Genomic DNA, 23,913 nt, shown 5'->3' on the forward strand with positions numbered 1-23,913 from the left:
GCCTGCTCTGCTGAGGTCCTGGCGGTGGGGGTGTTGCTGGCGGTCTTGCACCCTCTGGCTGGTGGCTGTTGGAGTTGACAGCTGGTGGCAAGTCTTTTGAGTTCAGCTTACTCTTGAATGTATTTAAAACCCTGGGGCAGATACTGTTTTCTTCAGTTTTTTTTTTTTTTTTTTAACCGAATTTACTTAAGTCTGTTTATTTTCTATTATTTGATCTAACATGTCCCTTTTTCAAAGAAATAGCCGAGGAGTGTCTATCCAAAGCTTTTATATGTGAAACTGATACAGAGAGCTAATTTGATCTCTCTGTAAAGGGAAAAAGTGGCTGAAGTATTGAACTTTCAAACCCTGATAATTACCTTTCATTTATTTCTGTAGAGTGGTCATTAAGGGGATTTGCTCATTTTTTTATCTAGCGGATTTTTTTAATAAGAAGCTTCCATTTTTACCTTGAAGCTTCCTGTAATAAGGTTTTTTCTTATTTTATGTTTTCTGCAGCAGTGTGCTGAGACCCAGAACCCTGTGCATGCTAGCCAGTGCCCTACCACTGAGTTGTATCCCCAGCCCTAAAATTATTTTTGGTTGACTTCTAATTTATACCTGGCTTTCAGTACTTTAGCACTCTTTTTTTTTTTTTTTTTTTCCCTTCGTCAGAATGTTTTCATTCTAGGTTCTTTTTTTTTTTTTTTTCTATTCAGGTACCTACACAGTTTTAGTAAGAACCTGTGCTTTGTGCTTTGACTTGTATGTATAGTGTTTTGTGTTTGAGAAGTCTGTGATAGCATTTTCCCTACAGATTAAACATCTTTCCTAACTCTTGTTTGCTTGACTTTTGAAGTATTCGCCCAACATTGCTCTGGAAGCGTATGTCATCAAGGCCGCGGGCTTCACGGGGATGACCTGCACTGTGTTCCAGAAAGTGGCTGCCTCTGACCGCACAGGTATTTCCGATTATGGGCGGCGGGATCCAGATGGAAACCTGGACAAGCAGCTGAGCTTTAAGTGCAACGTTTCCGGCACATTTTCAAGTCTGGCACTAAAGGTATTTAACATCCCTTAGTCACTTAACACTATTTGTAGTTAGAGTATTTGAAGCTTTTGGTTTGCAAAATAACCCCATTAAAGGTTGTTTTGTTGCTTAAGGGTGGCTGTGAGAGGTGCGGGGATGTTGTGCTGTTGTGTAAAATTTGGGGATTTAGCCTAGGAGGACCCCCTTACTGATTTTTGTGGGCATTTGGCAGTTTTGCATTGGGGTCCTGTTTGTCAACACCCAAAAATTATGATTGCACTGATACAAAGAAAAGTAATCTCTTTTTTGACACAAACCTTCTCCGCCGTCTTTTTTCTCTTGATTTTAAGAGGTTAAAAACATTTTCCTGGCCCCCAGAAATCTCATGGGCCCTTGATACTGCGCCCACTCTACCTAATGCAGCAGCCAGCCCTGAGGCCGGACATTTAATCAAGCAAATAGGGTGTCAGGCTTTTTTGGCAAGGAAGTGGAAATGTGTTGTATGTGTTTTTAAAAAAAGTATGTTTTATGGTAGCCAGCAGAAGGAGAGCATTCTCATTGATTTTTATAATTGGAGGTATAGATGTGCTTCACTAAATCACATCGAAATGGTTGAAGGCAGACGCCCAATGCCCTAATGAAGCCACATTTTTTCATTTAGCTTTGGGTTTTTCATTTGGCTGTTGTGTTCTCTGTGGTTTTTAATTACACAGAACTTTGTTTGTAGCTTGTCCCCAAATGGTTTTACAAACAGAATTCTAGCCATTTTAATGGCTGCATAATAATTGCTCAAATGACTGTTAAATGTTCTTTTACGCCACAGGTACCCAATAAGTATCCAGTGGGCGAATGAATTATTAATGTGTCTAGTCATACTTTACCCTGGTGACCTCCATAAGGAGAGCTAATTTGCTGAATTTAATGTCCAGTGGTATACTTACTTGATGTCATATACTCAGACAAAAATAGGCAAAATTTGTGTTACTCTAGGCCCCGAGAGTACTTGTACCCAGCCTTGCAGCTATAGATCTGCTCAACTTTTCTTATTGTTTCTTTTATTGATAACAGTGTACCCTGAAAGGCCTAGAAACAGCAATACACAAACCTGTGAGAGAAGGGCCTGTAGTTTTGAGGAACACTTAAAATTGATGAACCCTTCTGTCTTAGATGATCAGAGTGAGTAAAGAGATTAAAAATGATGACCCCTTATATATTTCATCAATCTCACCACTTTCCCCTGTGTCGGGAGTTTCTACCTGCTAAGGTAGAATGCACTGAATGAACACTCAGATTTTCTAATTTCATACGATTCTGTCTTTTTAAGATCATCCTGTGACCAGAGAGCAAGAATTCATCCCGTTATTACCCATGCTTCATAGATAGACTTGATCACCTGAATGAAAAAGGAACACATCTTCTATGACACAAAATTAGTTAAAAAAATTTTAACACCAACAGTGTAAAATATACTTAAGCATTAGCACTTTAACAGAGGACTTGCTTCCCATTTTAAACTGAATGCCAGGGTAATTTTTACTTAGTGCATTTTTTTTTTTTTTAAATCCATTGACTATACTATTGCCAAGTACTAGTGAGATAATCAACTTGAGCATTCAATAATTGATTGCATTATCCTCACATGGGAGCACAGCATCTTTATTTAGCAGTACTTTTACAGTCTTGGTACTTCTCCCACACGACCACCATTGCCTGGTTTGGACAACGTACCATGCTAGACAGATGCATTTTGAATTAACAGTGGTTGAACATCCTGATAAACCAACCCATTGTAAACTGAAACTATTTTAAGTCAAAAATGCATTGAACATATGGTAGCTGATCTACCAAACCTCATTGCCAACAGAGTGCTATAAGGTTGGTTGTTTAACGCTGGGATCTCGTGCCTGAGTGGGTGCTGGGGCTGGCCTGCTGCTCGGCATTGTGGGAGTATAGAATGTCATACTGTATCTGTTCAGACCAGGAAAAGATCAAAAGTTAAAGCACAGTTTCTACTGAACGTGTTTCTCTCTGTGGAACGTGTTCTCTCTGTTGAACTCTGCTAAGAGAGAAACTTCATGTGTTGTCCAGAGCACTGTAAATTCCGATTTCATCTTCGAGTCTTTAGGCTACGCCTTTGTATGTAGATTGGCCTGCCGTAGGCTCCTGGTAATCAGCCAGCCCTCACCAATGCAGCCCTGCCGGTTATTCACCGTTCAGCACAAAGCTGCTCCCCTGCTTGTGAACACCTCCCCAGCCCTGCGCATCCTTCTCCAGACCTTTCCACAGCTGAAGCCATTCAGTTTGCCAGAGCAGCATTGTCTTCATGTTTCCTACCCTGATTTCTGCCCTTTCTGCGTGCTTTAGTCCATCCCTGCTTGGTGGAATCCCTGCTGTTCTCTCTCTGGGTCTCCATGTACACAGCATCTTTCCCCTCTTCCTTCCTCAGACAGAATTAATCATTGTCTGTTCATCCTATGCTGCTGTGCTCACCCTCCACCATAGTTACGAGACAATACAGTGGTGACTTGATTCACCGTGAGGTCATCAGATGTGGTGCCTAAGAATGTCCCCCGCCTTGACATCCTAGGCTATGTTTTCCTCTCCAGTTAACGGCTATGCAAACTTGGGCAAGTATTTTAACCTCCTTGGATGTCACTTCCTAGTCTGTTACATGGGGGATCATGAAATAGTACTTAAAGGCTCACTGCAGAGGTTAATGAGGGAAACAGGTAGACATTCACAATGGTATGTGGCGCCCCATAAGCACACTGTAAATGCTTTATGTTGTTCTTGTCCCCCTCTCCTTTTAGATCTGAATGTTTGAAGACAAGGAATACAGCTTCTTTCACTCTGTCTTCAGGTCCTACACAGCACCAAGCACAGAGAAACATCGCTGTTCTTAAATAGAATTAACGTTATGTCTCTTGGGCTACAGGCAGGGAATATAGTTTTATATTCCAAACCTCATCGCCAATCACTGTTCTTAAATAGATATAGTAGTCAAACTTTATAATGAAAATTAGCTCAGTAATTCTAAAGGCAAATATCCTTTCTAATAGGTAGCCATGAAATCATCAAATGGTGGGATATAGTTAGTAACTAATAATATTAGAGAAAATAATTAGGGTATATCATGGTACCTCTCTGTTTAAAATCCAGTAAGCAGATAAGAAAACATAAATTAATATTTTATTTTTAATCTGATGATTGTGACTCATTCTGAATGTACTGTTCGCTCATTCTTTTTGAAAATTTTAAGGTATATTAATTATATGATGGAGAAAGCCCAGTTCCTAAGGAAAGATGTTAAAGTCAAGGTATAGTAGTGCTTTCACCTTGCGGTTAACATCCGTTATACACTTACTTTCTTTTTAGCTTAATGTTGTTCTAGTGAGCTATACAGCTAAACTTCATTGCATGTGTGTTCAGACTTCATCAATCTTTATTAGTAAAATTAACGGTAACACTGAATTGAAGGTATCAAAGCATGATGAAGCTTAGCTTATTGTTGGTGTGTCAGTTACTTCCAGGCATTTTTTCTCTTCCCAGCACCCAGAGATCCACCTTCCATGTTGCCATAGTAATGATAATAAAAATACCACCCACCACTCAATGCCTTGGGTGCTGATGATGACCTCATGACCATAATCCCATGTGGTCTTCACCACCATTTGTTAGGAAAATCATTAGCTGTGTTTCACAGGTGAAAGCCAGAGACATGAAACAAACTTGGGCAGTGTTAACTAGCTCCCGAATCGTCAGGGTGGGCCCTGGGTCTTGCTTTCTTATTTCAGATCTCACATTAGAAATGAAGAGGATGTATTTTCCCAAAAATCTTAAGGGAGAACTTTCCAATTTATTAGCTATAATTAGTGTGTTTATATTTCTCATTGCTATAAGCCATACATTCTAAAATAAATACATGGTTAAATGAAGTTACAACTATATTCCCTGCCTCTAGGCCAAGAGACACAAGGTATAATTATGATAAATGTAGCAAATAAATGCTCTTCACTGATTTTTTTTGTTAGATTTACAACCTTCCCATAAATAATGGTTAACACTTCTTTTCAAGAAATGAAACATGAAAGTTTATACTGTGTTCTTACTATAAAAATCTAAACGTTGTTGATACAGTGAAATTTGCCTTAACAAAACATCCAGGGCACCCTCTCTCATTGCAAGGAATCTATAATTATTTAGTAATATTCTTCATTGGACTTGAGAAGCTATTTTGAAGCCATAAGTATATAATAGCTATAGGTGTGTTGCACTGGCCTGTCAGTGATCTAGAGCTTCTTGTTGTTGTGTTTTTGGTTATTTTGTAAGTTTACAGTTGTCTAGCAGAGCTTTGATTTCTACACAGTACAAATGTTTCCTTTTTTAGCTCTCTTCTAGAACATACTAGGAATGAATTTTTAAAACATAAATTTGATTTAAGTACTTTCCAGAGATCTGTTTTGTGTTTGTTTTGTTTTCGTAATAAATTATTCTATGAATTTTGTAGTGTTTAAGTTTTAATAGATGTCCCTCATGGAACATTTTATCAGGATTTTGAACTTTTAGCTAATTAGATCTTTTTCTTTTTTGGTCCATCTGTATTTTGTGTTTTTTCGTCTTGTGTGCCTCATTGTATACTTGAGAAATTTATATACTGCATAGAAATGAACTTGTAGTGAACTTTGTTTCTGCATCAGGTTATATTTGTGACAGTAGCAGAAACCTTTTAATGCTTGTTCTTAGGCAAATTGGTTCTACTAGATGTTTTCCTACAAATCTTTAATATAAAGTTAAATTTAAATTTCTAAAATGCATTCAACAGGTATTTACAGGTATCTCCTGTGTCTGCAGATTGATGCAAGCATGTCAGTTAAATAATTCTAAAATCAAGTATTTACTTCTGTGGAATTTTGTATTTATCAATAAACATGCCATGGAGACCTGTTAATTTCATAAACTGAACTGTTCTTATGAAGTACATGTGCCAGGCATGTAGGGGTTCCAAAACGTGAATGAGATTGTCTGCAGCCAGAAATCCCGTCTAGTAGGGGAGCAGGAGTGAGTTACATGCTGAGACTGTAAGATTGCTTGGGATGCAGGTATATACAGAGCCCTCTGTGAGTCCAGAAGAGGGGCCAGCCAGCCAGCTATGCAAACAAACTATTTTAAGATGGGATTCATAGTCCCAAGAAGCCCTGTTAACCTAGGACTCAGGGAAAAGTTTCCTGCTGCCTGCTTTCGCATTATGGCCTGTCCTTTTCATTGCCAACAGGATTATCTTGCCAAAAGTCAAGTCAGATGAGTTGAAGAGTTTGTCAGGCTGAAGACCATTGAGGGACAGTGGCCTGTGCACCATACAGGGCAGTCTGAGGAGGGCAGAGGAGAACTCGGAGAAGCTCATGTGGCTGTGGTAGAGTTAGAATAGGCAATACATTTGAGCAGTAGGTTTTAGTCAAATTATATGGTATACTTAGGATTCAGGGACAGTGTTCTTCAGACAGTGCAGAACCAAGGTGCTATTTCAACTGGAATAACATGATGGCCTTTGATTCTCGAGAGGAAATTCTATTGGCCACATGAACACTGGTTTGGAGGGAAGAGGCTTAGTAGCCAAGAGAAAGACTTTATAATAAATTCCTATAATAGAGAATCTTTATAAATTTAGTTAATTTTTAGCCTACTTAGTATATAGCCTTTTTTTTTTGAATGCTAAATTTAATGCTGAATATAAAATCTCCAATAATGAAATCAGAAAAAGATTCAATGATCAGTTAGCATTTTTAGTTTTTCCTGTATATGACTATGTTTTCCGAACATATATTTCTCGGTCTCAAGAAAATTGATGCTCAATTAAGAGTCTGCTGAATTTAAACTTATACTACGTTTGTATAATATCAGTTTTGTGTTATTCGACTATTTGAATCCATTGTAAACCACCTTAAAGCTCTATAAGCCTAAATTAACCTCACATTTCTGATCCGCTACACTTGGCCTTATTTTTACTATATTTTGTCACTGTAAAGTGGATATGAAGAATGATCACTACGGTCCGTGATCTGTTTAATTCTACTATGCACTTCAGCATTATATGGTATCATGGGAAATTTAACTTTGAAATAATTCCTTTGTTTACTTCTTAATAGAAGCAATGAAATTTAATAAAATTTTTATCACTCCATACTTTATACTTCTTTGATCTATGTCAGTGGTGGTAAACCTGCGGCTCAAGTGCCACGGCTGGCTTTTCATTATCATTGAAAGCTCTAGAAGGTTTGCCATGACTGATCTACGCAGTCGTGTATTGTTTGGATATTTTAGTTAATTTATCAATTGTTTCGAGTATTAAATTTTGTATGTATATTTCTTAAAAATGTATTTGATGTGTAAGTATAAAAAACATAAGCATCTGATATTTTTCTGGTTTCTGTCTACTAATATGCTAACCTTTTCTTTAATGTATATTTTCAGAACACTGTCATTGAGGCTTCTATTCAGCTTCCCCCTTCCCTTTTCTCACCAAAGCAAAAAAGAGAAGTCAGACTAACTGAAGACTCTCTTTACAAGCTTCAACTCATTGCATTCCGTAATGGGAAACTTTTTCCAGCCACTGGAAATTCAACAAACTTGGCTGATGACGGAAAGCGGCGTACAGTGGTTACCCCTGTGATTCTCACCAAGTTAGGTTCGTATGCGGCATATGTTCCTCTGTACTCACTGGACAGTGTCGTTTATGGTCCACGGTTCCTGAAAATGCTTATTCTTGTTCCTTCTCATTTTAATGAGTCACTAGTGAAAAAAGATCTAGCAGAGTACCCATTAGTGTATAAGTTGACATTTAATTCTTTAAGAAGTTTGTTTCAGAAATACTGTTATTTCTCATTTTCTCCAGATGGTGTGAATGTAGATACCCACCACATCCCTATTAATGTGACACTGCGTCGAATTGCGCATGGAGCAGATGCAGTCGCAGCCCAGTGGGATTTTGATTTGCTGAATGGACAAGGAGGCTGGAAGTCAGATGGGTGCCGTATACTCTACTCAGATGAAAATATCACTACAATTCAGTGCTACTCCCTAAGCAACTATGCAGTTTTAATGGTATGACAGTTGTTAACTTTATGCATAAATACTAAATATTCTAATTTTTCCCTTTGCATAATTAAACTTAAATGAAGATTTCTTTTTTTAAACTTTTGACAGAAATTGCTCCCTGTAATTATGTAAGGGGTGATGTTTGGTATAATTCTCATTTTAAAGGGAAATTGAGTTATTACCAAGTGAAATGTATGCGATTGTATTTCATATAGGAATTTTCAGTAAATTTTATAAGTCAGTTCAGCTAGACTTTAGTCTTCTTAAAATAGGAGATCATGGGCTTTTACAGCCCTGTTTTGTCAACCTAGAGTCATTCATTTACCCGAGGATGCTCAGTACCTGGGGAAAGATAGTTTTCTTCGATGTTGCCTTTTCCCACTACACACTATCATTAAACTCCTTTTAAATTCAGAATTAATGGTGATAGTTTCAGTTTTGTGACTGCGCATGACAGTACTGACCTACATGGTGTCTTTAATTTTAATGCCAATCAATCTAAGGTTGTTTTCTATTTACCTTTGTTGCCTGCTATTAATCTTTTTGGTAAATGAACTTGTTTTTAATGTATAGGAACAGGTCTTTTTAATAACGACACATTTAAATGGATCTGATTCCTGAGATGATAATTATGAAGTTAGCCATAAGGTGTTACTTTATATTGTAATTACATGTTACTAACACCATGAAGTGTATTTAGGCTACAGTGGAAGGAATTAGGAGTCTGGAAGACATTTCTCAGAAATGGTTTGAGGTTAGCCTGAAGATGAGAACTCCCACATTTTTATTTCGTTCCAGCTGTGAATCTGGTGTCTAGACAATATTTTGTCAGAGTACCACATAGTCTTGAAGCAGTATATAGTATTTTATATTTTGTGGATTTTTCTTTTCTTGAAAGAACAAGAAATTATCTTGAGATGGTCTTGCCACTAGAAATGATTTTAAAGTGAGTCTGGGTTATAATAAATTTTCCTCAACTGTTTTTCTAGTTTTCTTTGCTTTCAGTTTTCTGTATCTTACCTGGTACATTGGCCAAGCAGGGAGCAAAGAGTATTGATTCTTTAGTAGGGATTCAAGGTTATTGTTTTACTAATGTCCTTCTAAGCATTTTGTACAGCTGCACACAGTGTTCTCGAGCATGGGTGTTAGCCACTCTACTTGGTGGTGGCTCAATTCCATATTAGTTAGACCCGGTTGTATTTGCTTAAGGTATTTATCCTTTTGGGCTTAACGTTCATCATTCTCTTCACAAATGAAAGGTGTCTGATTTCCGTGAGTTTGGTGTTCACATTTTCTAAGTTCATATTTGTTAGTCTGCAGTTGCCTTTTGAATTAAAGCACAAAGCATTAATTAAAGTGTTGGGAACATTTTTGCTTTCACTTTAAAAGTTTTCTCATTCAGATTTTTAATCCTAAAACTGATGTGCTAAAGGAGAAACAATAGAAATGCCATTTTGAAATGTGTATAATGGTTAACCAGAAAGAGTTGAACAAAGTAAAAAAACCGCGAAACACAAAAAAGGCATTTTATAACCTTCGCTGTGATATCGCACCGTGTGAAACTATTTTTATTTAATCTAGTACCGGTTTTAAGCATCTATTTTTTTTAACTTCTTAGCTGTTCTTCTTAACTATTTAAATTAGTATAATCCTTTTCTAGAAGGAATAAGCTATTCTTTTATCTTTCAGAGTTTTAATCTTTTAAAAAATGTAACACATAATTCTTTAAAATACAGTACTAAGATTTTTATTCTGTTTCCAAAGAATATTTTTGCTTTTCTTAAATGTAACTCTGCCACCTAGAGGCAGCAACTGAAATGTGTCTGAAATTATTGACAAAGTTAAAATAGTTAATACATGGGAATTTTATTTTTAAAATAAAGTTAGTATATGGGAATTTTAACCATAAAGACAAAGTTAATTAAACTATGCATACCTAAAAGTAAATGTCTTTTAAAATTGTAAAGCCATCTTTTTTCCTAAACTTTTTAAAATGATGAATAAAATTCTGTTGGTTTTGAATACCATATTAATGTATCATTTTATATAGAAGTTTAAATTCCTATCTAGGGATAGAGTTCGTATAACTTTCCCTGATCTGGTCTTAGGAAATTTTGTATTACAAATGAGATTGAAAGGGTATATTTGGTTTAATTCTAGATCGGATACATGGTTGGTTCAGTGTGTATCCTTTTATAACCAATTATGTCCTAAGCCCTCAGTGGGAGTTAGGGAAAAAAGTTAGGTAGAAATTGGGTTGGTTTGAATAGTATGATCAGAAACAGTCATTTGGGGCAGGAAGATTCACAGAGGCTTGGATCAGTGTGTTTATGTGTGTGTGTTTCTGTATAGAGGCTAAAGAGAAAGCAGGGTAATCTAATTAAAGCTAAACTACATAAAACTCTGTTTTAACTGGTAATAGTGTTGAAAGTAAAATAATCTCTGTACTTTGGTTTCCCCACTGTTATTGCATTCACCTAGAAATAGAGACTAAAGAAGACTTATTTCTTCTTCTCTGTTTGGTGATGCTTTTAAATTTGTTTATGTAGAACTTGCTGGATGAAAGTAAACTTCAGTTTCATTTACTCTATAATTGACCATGAAAGCTACTAATGTTTTGGTTTAAACCGCTTTAGAATAGCACATTCACAAGCACAGATGTTTTTGCCCATTAAAGTACAGTGGAAACTTGAATCCCCTGGTCTCCCATCAGGGTTGTCAGTAATTGTGATTAGTAACATCATGCACATTGTTAAAGAGATTTTCATTTATATTGAAATAGTGAATATAATAAAGGCCTACTTTCTCCAGTTTTTACACAAGGGTTGTATGCTGCATATAATGTTTTATTCTGAACCATGATTTTTCCGTGGAAGAATGTATCTTAACTTCGAGGATGATATATCTTAAAGGAGTTCCTGGTAGAAGTGGTGGCTAATCTTTATTAAGCACTGACACGTCAGGCTTTCCTCTGATGTCTTTATGTGCATTAACATACTTGGTTGTCAAAATAACCTCAAGAGGAATAGTGCTATTATCACCCCAAGTGACAGATGTGGAAAATGAGATGAGAGATCAAACTGCATGTCATTCAACTCTCTACCGCTGTGACAAAATACCCGAGAATAACAACTTACGGGAGGGAAGGTTTGTTTTGGCTCATAGATGCATGGGCTTGAGTGTGCGGTCAGCCGGACTCTCCCTGCTTTTAGGCTTTGGGAGAGGCAGAAGAATGTGGGGGAGGAAAGCTGCTCACCTTATGGGAGCCTGGAAGCAGAGCATGGGACGAGAACATGCGTTTGTGGGCTTCTTCCTTTCTGTTTCGTTCCCTCTGGGCCTACAGACTACTGGATAGTGCCGCCTACGTCAAGGAGGTCTCCCCCATCGGTGTGTTGTCCCACGTGACAACTGTCTCTGGAGATTCCCTCGCAGAGGTACCAAGAAGTGTGCTTTTCTAATTTCCTAGGTGTTTCCCAGTCCAGTCAAGCAATCAAGATTAACCATCACACCCACAAAACACATGTTGAAATTAGGGTTTAAAGTCAGAAGTCTGTTTCCAGAATCTGTGTTCCTAAACACCTCGCGGAATCTCCTTTCTGAAAATCTATACTGATGTAAAAGAGGCTCCTCATTTTCCTTTCCTACCTATGAATATTACTTCATGTCCCTACCATAATTTGCTTAAATATTTCTCTATAGTGCTTGCTTGTGTGATACCATTTTGCATACTTAATAGGATTGCTACAGGATAAATTTCTCTAAAATGAAACTGATACTTGGAAGAAACATCTCTTCTTTCCTCTTTCATTAAACTGAGATGCTCAGTAAAGGACACAGATCTTACATGCATGGGTTATTGGTATTTTCACATGTGATACACAAATTTGGCTACCACCAAAATCAAAGTTTGTATTAGAGCAGCCATGAGCTCCCATGTTTTCTTTCTGTTTGGTTGCCATCACTGTTTTAGATGTCCTCCCGCATACCCCTGTGATCCTGTCCCCATAGGTAAATTTTGCATGTTCTTAATCTTTACATAATTGGAATGTACAGTCTGTGCTATGTCTGGTTTCTTTCTTATTACATTGATGAGACTTATCTTTGTCTTTACACATAGCAACAATTTATTCTTTTTCTCTTCATATTAATGCATTGAACAAATACACCACAATCTGTCCATTTTGTTGTGCAGACATTTGGTTATCAAGAAAAATGTGCTCTGAATATTCACATACATGTTTTTGGTGGACATGTGTGCTCAGAAGTAAAATACCCAGGTTGTAGACCAGGTGCTCACCTTTAGAGTTAGTGCCACACAGTACACCCAGTGGTCTTACTGCCTTACAGTCTCCCAGTAATGAGAATTCCTTGAGACCCTTAGTCAACTTCTATTCATGATTTTGTGGCTGTACTGTGATACATCATTGTGGTTTTAGTTTGCACTTCTCTGGTGCCTAAAAATGTTAAGCATCTCTGTATTTTCTTATTGATAGTTTAGTGTTCCCTTTTATGAAAGTCTTACAAATGCACATGAGTTCTGAATATCTACTCTTTGCTGGATTTCTGCATTGCAGATAGTCTTTTTCAGCCTGTGCCTTTGTCCTGTTTCTGTTAATCTTTTCGTGAATGGTTTTATAATTTTCTAATATCTGATCTTGGTTTGTGTTTTGTTTTCTGTAGTTCTCCTTACCTCCTCTAAGAAACCTTAGTCTCTCCTAGGCGCATGAGGATCTTGTTTCCTTCGAGTAGGCCTAATGTGTTTTCACATGTAGGCAACAGTTTGACTAGTGCTGATTTTATCTGTAGTTTGAGGTAAGGAGATCAAAATCCTTATTTATTGTTCTTTACTCCCAAAAATGAGATCATAAAGTAACACAGAAGTCAGTCATAATTGTTATTTTTTTTCTTGTATTTCTGATTTCAGATCTACCTTAAAATCTTATTGCTAAACTCTTAAAATTCTTGGGTGTTCTTACACACAGAATAGTGGCTGGAGATGTTTTCTTTGGATTGTTCTTGTTCAGATCCCTGTGAATTTAGATAATTGCTCACTTTAATTATTCTTGTTATTGGTGCGATGGTCATGAATTATTTAATAATTTCATTATTCTATATTTAGCAGTCCTTGGGCTTGAATTACCTCTTATAAGTACCTCTTGCTACTCTGTCAAGTAAAGTGTTCTAGAGACTCTTTCTCCTTTATTTGGAGCCTTCTTAATGATCATCTCCATGACTTTTCCCACACTGCAGGTGTCCTGCTTTCCTCTGCATCTGTGTAGTTCACTTCTGTGCTCAGTGTTATTTTTCACTTCCTGCTTAGTTTTCTTCTTCAGCTTGGTGCCATGTAAAAGATACCATCGTCACCACGAGCCCCAGGCTGCGATGTTACGAGAGCCCGGGTGGGGACGCCCGTCTTACTAGTCCCTGTGTTGCAAATGTGAGCCGTAGTTTTACTTTTTCCTCTTCAAAGAATCTCCTTCTGTCATTTTTATGCAATGCATTTAGTAATGTTTTATTTTAACACAGACAGTAATTATTTACTAATATTATTGTACATAATTTGACTCAGGTTTTGCTTCATCATTCATTATAAATCTAACGTGGTTGCTATCTTAATCTTTGCAAATGTCTCAAATAGTCTTTCCTTTTTTTTAGACAAGTTTTCACTAAGTCACCATATTGCCTAGGCAGGGCTTAAACTTGCGATTCTTGTGCCTCAGCCTCTCAGAGTGCTGGGATTGTACGCATGTGCCGTCCCACCCACCTTCTTGTATTCTCTTGTACTGCTTAATCTTACCAGCTGCACTGTGGTTTATTTCTCATGTTTTTACTCCTTTCTTTGAATTCTGGGAGCCAAGAGTGGTTTTTATGTTTTCTAATGGCGATGTTCTGAATGGTTAATAACTACTTGCATAATAGCTCAAATTAGCCTTATGGCTCACACAACCTAAAAGATTTACGGTCTGGCTCTCCGTACATTTCCCTGAGGCTTTTCCACAGGGCTGTCTTCGCATCTGCGCAGCTCTCAGGACACCTGTGGCATCATTGCCCTCAGTGATCTGGACAGAGGGGCTTGCTTATAACATTTTCCACTTGTTCAGAGGAATTGTAAGCCTTGTCTCCTATTTTAATACCTGCTTTCTTTCTCATTCTGGGTCACATGCATTTGGTTTTTGGAAAACATACTGATTTCTTTTAAACTTGAATGTTAGGCACGATACATTCTGCGAACTAAATCAGAATGCTGTCTGATGCTTTATTAGCTACCATTCTGCTCCCTGTGTTTTGTTACCATCTGCTAAGGGCTGTGGAAGGCATCTTTACACACCCTCCTCCCACCCCTTCCTCAAACCCTGTGAGATGATTGGTGGGTCTCTTGTTTTATGGCGAGGTAATGGCCCTCTCGTACAGCTATCCAGTGCAATGTGCTATTGAACATTTCCTCCAGGAATCTAAAGCAGGCAGTGCATGAAAGGAGTCTGGAGGCTAAAGCCTAGATATTGGAAGTTTATCCTCAAATATTAATTCTGCACCATCATGGTAGCTTTTCATAGAAGTCGAGGGAAAATATATCTATTTTTAATGGTATCTCACTGCTTTTATTGCTTCAACATTTTAAAACTTTTCATACTAATACTCTAGAATTTTAACAGAATGTGCATGTCTTGAGGCCATGTGGCATAGACTAATATGGTGGGCACCCTGGCTTTCTCTTGTGTTTTCCCCTTTGTGTACTTAGTTTGTGCGCTCCCCCAGTCAATGGGAATGTGTTCCGCCTGTTCTAGTATATCTGGTGCTTAGCATAGTAGCTTGGGCACCCAGGTAAAGTTTCTTATCTAAACAGGTGAACTACAAGTTGGAGACTTACCGTGGTATACGGGAACGCTCAAGTTGCAATTCAGTTTCTGGTCTCCTGTCTTCCACTTCCCCCTAACTTGATTTCTGTCAGATTTTTGTCATTAACTATTTATCTCTCACTAAGGTGAGGGATTTGTAAGGTGTTCTGATGTGATCTTTTTTTGATCTGTAATTTCATGTTGTCAACGTTGGGAACATGGCTCCTTCTCTCCCTACTCCGTTGAAGCTGTCTTCCTTTTCCTGGCCTGTTGGTCACCTGTTTCCTTCCCTTTTCATTTAGCTTTTACTGTTTCATACATGTCAAGAGCTTTCTCATTAGAGGTACATTGCTAAGAACTCCTCCCTACATCCGGCCATCATTTTTCAGCATTAGAAGTTAGTGCAGAAAGAGAATGTCATTAAGGGATCTGGCAGATCCAAAGCTTTGACTCCCGCAACCCATTTTCTGGCCTGGCCACCATGGCAAGCGTGGTGGCAGTGTCTTCCTGGTCTGCTCTGTTCATTTCTATGAAAGGTAGCCTTACGATGTCTACTGTTTTCATTTTAGTGAAACAGTTTTTGCATTGTGTTTGAGAACGCAGCCTCGTCAGCCGAGCTCCTCTGGATCTCATTGTAGCATTTCACTTCCCTATGTCTCTGTTTTCCAAACTATAAAATGAGGCCAGTAATACACCTACCTCCCAAGGTTACTCTGTCAATTGCAGGACATAGTCACTGCCTACAGTGTAGTCAGTGCTATGTAAATGACTTGGTGTTTTTGTTTGTGGGTGTTGCTTTTTTTTTTTTTTAACTATATATGATTCTATGTCTTTTGCTTCCATACTGTACTGTTTGTATCTTCATCATACATTGTGGGGATCTGATTGTAAGTCTGTTTTCTCTGTGGCTTTGAGCTCTGCAAGGTGAGGACCCATGACTTACATTATGCCTGCAGTACCTTACCCTGTGGGACCCTTTTGTGTTTAGAGAACTTGGAGCTGGCTTGACAAGTACAGTGACGAGGGAGGTTTGTTTGGCTTTGCTGACGTGGAGACACCGCTTTCCGTTGTACCTGCTCTATTGGTGACTAAGCAGCCTGATAATTAGACTCTTAAGGCATGAAGGGACGTGGCTTTGGTTGCTGTTCTGTGTCACCCACATGTGGCCTGCTATTCCCTTTCTCTTGGACAGCACAGTATTCAGACTTGTAAAGAAGATAGTCCTCTGATGAATAAGAGAAGCTAGAAAGTTATGCATGAAGATGATAACAAGAAACATCAGTTCTCAAATAAAAGAGAGGCGTCAGTACCAGAGTTTTTGTTGAATAGTGTGTTTCAGTCACTCACGGAAATCCTTCCGGTTGATAAAAGTGCTGCTAGCATGACTGCTTTGTTTTCTCCCTCAGGATTTGACAGGATCTGAACTGTATACCCAGGTCGCCAGTCTTTTGCATCCAGTGGTTTACACTACTGCTGTCATTCTCCTCTTATGTCTCTTGGCCATCATTGTGAGTTACATGTACCACCACAGGTAAGAGAGAACGTGTGACACATGCAGACCTCTGGGTTTGGATGTGGAGGACTTCATTTTATCTTTAATTATAGTAAAACCAAGTTTGATACCATACTAGGCTTCCAAAGTAGCAGTGCATCTAGTGGAGTACATAAAAGCCTTCTTCATTTCATGCCATTAGAAACTTGAATGATTAGTATATAAGTGATAAGCTCGTCTTTCACAGATCCAGTCATTTTCTGGGCTTATGTCTAGAGAAGGGTACAGAGGTGTGTGTTGGAGGCTAGGATGGTGGTGTGCACAGAGCAAGGGGGTGTGAAGGAAGGTTTTGGACCGTGTTGGACCTACAGAACCATGTCTAGGTGGCAATCTGTGGCAGGACTTTTATTTTTTGACTTTTTACCAGTTGTGATATTCTTTATTTTATAAGTAGCATTTTTAAGAAGGTTTGTGGCAGTTAAGTGTGGGATATGGTTTTTGTTCATTGGAGGCAAAATTACATAACTTTTATTTTATGGCTGGAAATAATGAACTGAAAGGATTTGCTGAGCAGGAATTCATTGTACAAAAGGTTTTGCCAGAACATATTTTCTTATTTAAACTGGACATATATGGCATTTCTTGACATTTAGTTAAGAAACAAAAGGAGATTTTGATATTTTAAAAAAGAGAAAGACTTCAACATTTCATTATGAAATGCCAGGAAGACATGCATTGGGCATTTAGACCATGCTATTCTAGCAGTCAGGAAAAAGACCCATTGGCACACTGCAGAAATTTCTAGGTAGTCATTCAGGTAATCCAGTTGTCTTAAGACAGCATCAGTAACAAAAATGCACATGTTTTTTAGTAGGAAGATTTAAAAAAAATGTATGTAAAGAGTTCTTTAGTATATGTTCCTAGTACATAATGAATATCAAACACCTGTGGAAGTTGGTGCGTGTACCTAATACACCTCAGTTGATTTCATCCCTTCCCTCCTCTCTCTCCTCCCTCCCTCCATCTCTAGGGAAGGAGACCAAGACATCTTTTTTTAACTTTTTGTTGGTTTTCATTTTTTCCTGGTCAATAGTATATGTTTGCAGTAATATATAATACATAGATTCATCATGGGGAATTGATGTATGTACTCTCACATCTTGAAATGTGTTAAATTCTTTAGTAGATATAGTGATTCTGTAAATGATTTTTCTTTTAATATATTAAAGTGAAATGTTAAACTGTATTGAGTGACTTCTCCAATACTGTGTGTATGTTTGATTAGTAAAATGTTTAAATATAAAAATACAAGTTTCTCCTTTTCGTAGTTAGAGTTAACCTGTAGGTGAACATCATAATGTCTTCTTTCACATGCACCAGACTAAATATTAATATTGTCTCATTTTTACCAGTTTGATTAGGATCAGTCTCAAGAGCTGGCACATGCTTGTGAACTTGTGCTTCCATATTTTTCTGACCTGTGTGGTCTTCGTGGGAGGAATAACCCAGACCAGAAATGCCAGTGTCTGCCAGGCAGTAAGTGAAAGCAAAAAAATGAAATGAAAAAAAAAAATAATATTACAATATAACTTCGTGTCTCATTAAATACAAAAGCAGAAATGTTTTTTTAAAGTCTTTTCTTTAATTAAAGTTAAGCCTAATGCCTGTCCCTTAAACAGTTTTGTGCTTCAAGTTTTAAATTATCATTTCACAGCTGAATACCTAACTGTACTGGCTTGTCTCTTTATCCCTGGAAATGGAGCATTAGTTGTCATGTCTGCTGCAGTGCCTAACAGTTAATTGAAACATTTGTACAATTCTGACTTTAACTGAAAGAGTAGTGACATTTTCTGACAGTGGGGTTTTCAAAATTACTTCATTCAGCGATGAAAAGGAATTATGGAAAGATAAACATGAGGCTCAATAAATACAAAGAATTAAGTCTTCAATCGTGTTTTCACATAAACCCTTATATACACACTGTTACTGAACAATATTCCTGCAATACAGACATAAAACATTAAAACACTGTAATATGAGTAAGAAGTACATAGAATTTTATTTCCATATTTGTGTGTTGTTTTCTGTATGAATAAATACAGTATGACATAAAAATTAAGAGTTCTGACCGCCTGGATTTACCTCGCAGATCTTCCATTTACTGGTTGTGTCTTTATGAGAAGTTTAACCTTTTTCTTTTCAAATTGTAGCAGAAAACACATTAGATTTACTCTCTTTGGAAATTGGTCAGTGTACAGTACTATAGTAATTATAAACACACTATTGGGCACAGGATGTGTAGAACTTTTTTATCTTGTATGACCATGTATCAACTTCATACCCCCTGAATCACAGCTTCTCATTTTCTTCTCCCTCAAGGCCCTAACAGCTCTGTGCTCCTGTGAATTTGAGTACTGTGGGCACTGCACATAAGTGATTGGCTCTTTTAACTTAGAAATCCTGAAGATTTATGTGTGTTGTAGCATATGACAAGATTTCCTATTAATGGCTGAATAGTATTCCATGTTACTTTCCTTATTACAGATTGTTTTTACCACTTGGCCATTATGAAGAACACTGTAATGAACTTGGAGTGTAGATATTTCTCCAAGATCCTCATTTTATTATTTAATCTGTTTAAATCTGAGTGTCCTCCCTTGTCCATTGAGAATAATTGAATTGTTGTTGGATAATTCAGTTATTTACATGAAAACACCCTAAGGAGTTTGCACAAAAAAGTTCGGAGATTGCATGAAAGTGTAACATACAAAAGTTTGCTGAAATGCAGCCCTGAGAAAGCACAATGGATAAGATGAGACCATTTCCACAATATCAAAGACTATCAAGTACCTGGAGATAATATGTTTGAGATTTTCAGGTCAAAAGACCTACATACATGGAAAGAAATTCCAGATCCAAAGATAGAAAGACTTATTATCAGAAGCCAGGCAGATCTTCCTCAATTAATTCATCCATAAAAAGAATTTTTCATGAACCTTGATGACTTTTAAGTTTATCTGAAAGTGAAGGGTGAAAGAAAGCCCAGATACTGCTGAGAAGGAGGAGGAGAGCGGGAAGCGTACTACGCGTCACCCCGGCTTAAGGTGCTGGGTGATGCTTAGCTCAGGTGCCCGTAGCTGAACTGACCAGCATGGTGGTGTAGAGTCCAGACACAGACCCTGGCGGAACTTGGGCTCTGGAAGAGATGGCACACAAACATCATCGGCTGTGCAGAGCACTATGACCAAATGGATTTGGGGAAGACGAACTTGGAAAGAGATTTAAAGGATCTATATCTCATTTTGTGTTGAAAGCAAAACAAAAAGTCAGTTCTGGGTGGATTAAAAACTTACATGTCCACAACAAAATCTTAAATTTTTTTTAGAGTAAATGTCACACATCTTGGAATAAGGAAAGATTTTTTAAAAATAAAACTGTAAAAGGCATTCACTAGAAAAGAAATGAATTTGACTAAGAAAAAGAACTTTTATTTATGAAGAGTCCTTAAAGGCTGTGAGAAGGCAGGTTACAAATTGGAAGAAGATATCAAACAGCTGAGAAGAGCGTTGGGATAAATACTAAATTGATCATTGTAATCATGAGTGTGAGCCATGGGTGCCCAGCAGAAGTGGCAAGAGAGTGGACAGGCATTGCACGGAAGAGGAAGCACACAGGGCCAGAAAGTGCAGGCAGAGAGGTCCAGCGCTGTTGGTGGTGTTAACACTGCCAATGTAACAAGTGATTACCACCTTAATGCTTTTCGTGATGGCAGAAACTAAGCCTGGTAGCACCAAGTATTGACAAAAATGTGGCTGTTGGATATGGTGTTGGTGGAGATGTTAGTGGTTGTACGTTGTGTATTGTGGGAGTCTGTACCTTCTAAGGTAAACCACTCACATACCCTGGAGCTCAGCAGTCCCCCTCGCAGACCCTATGAGTAACCTTTCCCTTGTGCATGGATGTGAGTATTCATCATGTCAGTATGTACCGTGGCTAAAACCTGGAAGCAACTCAGATGCCCATCACAGAGAATAAACAAAGACTGCATAGCGGGGTCAAAACAAGTAAATTATAGCAATGTAGAATAGCACCAATGAGTCTCAGGTAAAAAATGCAAGTCTCAAAAATCGCATTTACCCTGATACCTTTTTTTTAAAAAATAAAAATAACTAAAATAGGCAGCATACCTTTAACAATAAGTGCACTAATCTGTATGAAAAAGACCAAGAAGAACACAGAATAGAGGATGAGGATTTTCTTGAATGTGGAGGGCATATGGTTAGGTATAGGTTGTTTACAAGATGGTAACTTTTGTCTTGCTGGTAAATTCTTGGATGCGTACTATATTATTAGCAACCACTGTAATTAGATAACTAAATAAAGGCAGGCCATGCTTCACCCAGCCAGTCATTACATGTGTCATGAGCCTGATGCTTATGAGTAATCCGGCATCATATACCTGAGAGCCGGTTTCAAATGTGTGTAGTTTTCTAGGAATTGTTGAGAGGAGTAAACGATTCCATGGTCTGAGTAGTAGCAAGCGTACAGTACTGTGGTACTATTCTTCACTGCCACAGTCATCTCTCAGTTGTGCAGTAATTTTGTGTGTTCCTTTGTTTGCCCCCATTACTATACATTTGGAAAGCAAATTTTGACTTAGAGCCTACAAGAAGTCAGATAAGCGTTCTCAGATCAACTTAACGCGTGGATACAGACCTAACTTCTGTGCACTTAGATTTTTCATCCTCATATGGCTGCTTCTCATTAACCTTGAAAGTGTCATTTGTTAAGATTTCAGGAATACTGTCCATCACTTCCCACTGTTCTGGCGCTTACTAAAATTCCATGGTACCTTCAAAACTCTACACCTTCCTACTTATTATCTCTGGACTCTAAACTCTCTCAAACAATAATTATGTCAATTTGGTTGACCCACATTTATGCAGGGACCACCGCAGGACTTGACCCCTCGTAGGCGCTCAGCAGATTTTATCTATGAGTACAAAGAAGCCCAAGTTTGCAGATAGTAGAAATCATTCACCCTGAGAGCTGTTGTGAGCCTAGGCTCTGTTAGAAGAATATACAGCACACATGGGTACTAATGGTCTCAATTAGGTCTAAAAATATTCATTGATTTCTTGAAGCAGACACATTAATTTATTTCATTAAGGAAATGAATAGGAAGAGGCCATTGTAAAGATGACTGCGTTTCATTGTGCGGAGTGCTGTTTTATACCATTTCTAAAGTGAAAAGGAAAGGAATTGCATGGACTTCTTAGGGCCTGGAGAACAAATGCCCATTAGTTAAAGGTTTACGTAAGAAAAGGAAAAGACCTGTCTCTAGATGGTTCTACCTGTTAATTTTCTTCCTTTTTTACAATACCCTCCCCTTCTTTGAAAGACATAACATTGCTTTTGACTCAAACCTTAGTTAAGACATTTAATTGAGTTAATAGTCAGCTGAGAGCAGAGGGGTGGAATGCAAAAAGGACTGGTTGAGGATTTCAGATCCTAGTAGGTGGGCACCAAGAATGCCTTGTTCTGTTGGGGCCAGAAGTCTTTCCTACACAGTAATGGGTCAGCCTGGCTAAATCAAACAGCCCCACACCCTTTCCGCATTCAGTTCCCGTGCTCTCCACGGGCTTTGACTCTTGCAGGAGGAGCTGGAGGAGAGCTCACAGGCTGGGTGAAGGAGTAGAGGAGGCCGTTGGCTCCAGACCGGGAGGGATCTGAGTTCCTGGTCACGGTGTGCTGCCAACTAATTGTTCATTTCCTGGTCCTTGATTTTCACAGCTACGCAGTAAAGGGATTTGGCTGTTGCTCTGCCAACTCAGTGATTTATCTGTTAAACGTACTGCCAGCTGCCCTCCTCAGGTATCCTCTTACATCTGTTATTCAGAGAACTCTCTTAGCCTCAGCCTGTGGGTCTATATGTAGCTCAAGGTTAATAATGCTGACCAACCAGTGATGCTTAAGAAGACAGAGTAAATTCACACACAAAACTGTATATTTGTACATCTCATAGTCATTCACTAATGCAAGCTGTAATTATTTTAGTTTTTGTATGTTTATATATAACTTGTTGTAAAGGTCTTTCTCACAAATAATTGCTGGGCGTGCTGCCCTGTCTTAGATTATTGATAGCTTAAAAAACTTCAGGATATGAGTTATTTATGCTGAGGAAATACATATCTAAAGTGCAGTTTGCTGGGCATGGTGGCTTATGCCTCTAATCTCAGAACTTGAGAGGCTGAAGCAGGAGGAGCTCCCTGAGTTTGAGGCCAGCCTGAGCTACATAGTGAACTCAAGGCCAACTTGTACTACACAGTGAGACCCTATCTAAAAAAAATAAGTAAGTGCAGCTCTATTTAGGATAATTACTTTATATCTAAATTATTGTCTGGAGGTAAGGTGGCTTTCTTAAGCAATAATCCATTGCATCTAAGTAGTAGTTTTCTTACCCTGTGTATTAGATTGCTTCCAAAATATTTACTTTTCCACATGGATCTGATTTATTTGTGACAGGGAGATTGTATTTCATACATAGCTCACGTGGTGGAAAGTACCATAAGAAGTCCTCATTACTGCATCTTAATTCCTTCATTTTTCTAGTTCTTATAAAATGTTGAGTGATTTGCTTATATGACTGTCTTAGCAGAGGTCATCAGACTCCTAAAATTCTCTGTTGGTTATAAGCATTTAACAGAAAGGCTTCCGTAATCTGAAGAGTGATTCTCTGTAGTCCCGGCACTCTGGAAAACTGAGGCAGGAGGATTGCAGGTTTAAGTCCATTGGGGCAACTTAGCAAGATCCTACCTCTAAACAAAAAATAAAACAGAACTGGGGGTGAAGCTCAGTGTAAAGACCCTGAGTTTAAACCTCACTGTTGAAGAAAAAAAGGGGAGAATGTTTTTTGAAAAATATAGAAGTGCTATAGAAAGCACTTCAGACCCTAAAATATCAGTTACTGCACTTAGGAAGCTCTCCATCTTGCCCCTGCTATGTTTCAAACATATGTAGTTTAATGTATTTTAAAGTTCTGTCTCATTCTTTTCACCTCTGTATCAAAGAAAACTCCAGCGATGGTAGAATCCAAATCAATGAGTTGTCTTGAATTTACTGGTTTCTGTGCACCAAATTCATTTATACTATTTTTACTTACAGTGTCTGGTGTGACTTCAGATAGCTCAAAGGGCTATTTTATGCTTTTTGTTCCACTTCTGTCTATAAATTTTACTTTTATACTACAGTCAGCAAAACTAATGGAGACCATGGAGTGGCTTATCTCTTTAGGCAGAAGATGACTTCCGGCTTTTGTCGTTTGGGCAAGCTGGATCCACCCTCCCGACTACCAGTCTAGTGACATTTACCCTGGACAGTGGCTACCCTTATTGTTTCCTCTGCTGATAAAGCTTTATCTCACCAAGGTTTAGCTGTAGAGGGATTCTCATTAAACTCTGGAGAATGGCATACATGCTTTTGTT

At 38.1% G+C, this 23,913-nt stretch overlaps 1 protein-coding gene across 1 annotated transcript in view; it reads left to right on the forward strand.

The window, feature by feature from the left end:
• Adgra3 (adhesion G protein-coupled receptor A3) overlaps positions 1 to 23,913 on the forward strand; it is an 85,459-nt gene that overhangs the window by 54,592 nt on the left and 6,954 nt on the right. Inside the window, exons 14-18 of the mRNA XM_005402467.2 lie at positions 839 to 1,042; positions 7,478 to 7,691; positions 7,899 to 8,107; positions 16,344 to 16,468; positions 17,842 to 17,965. Coding sequence (XP_005402524.2) covers positions 839 to 1,042; positions 7,478 to 7,691; positions 7,899 to 8,107; positions 16,344 to 16,468; positions 17,842 to 17,965 — 876 coding nt within the window. The remainder of the gene's footprint in view (positions 1 to 838; positions 1,043 to 7,477; positions 7,692 to 7,898; positions 8,108 to 16,343; positions 16,469 to 17,841; positions 17,966 to 23,913) is intronic.

This window comes from Chinchilla lanigera, unplaced genomic scaffold (genome assembly GCF_000276665.1).
Source record: "Chinchilla lanigera isolate Chin_1 unplaced genomic scaffold, ChiLan1.0 scaffold00079, whole genome shotgun sequence".
NCBI classification, from domain to species: domain Eukaryota; kingdom Metazoa; phylum Chordata; class Mammalia; order Rodentia; family Chinchillidae; genus Chinchilla; species Chinchilla lanigera.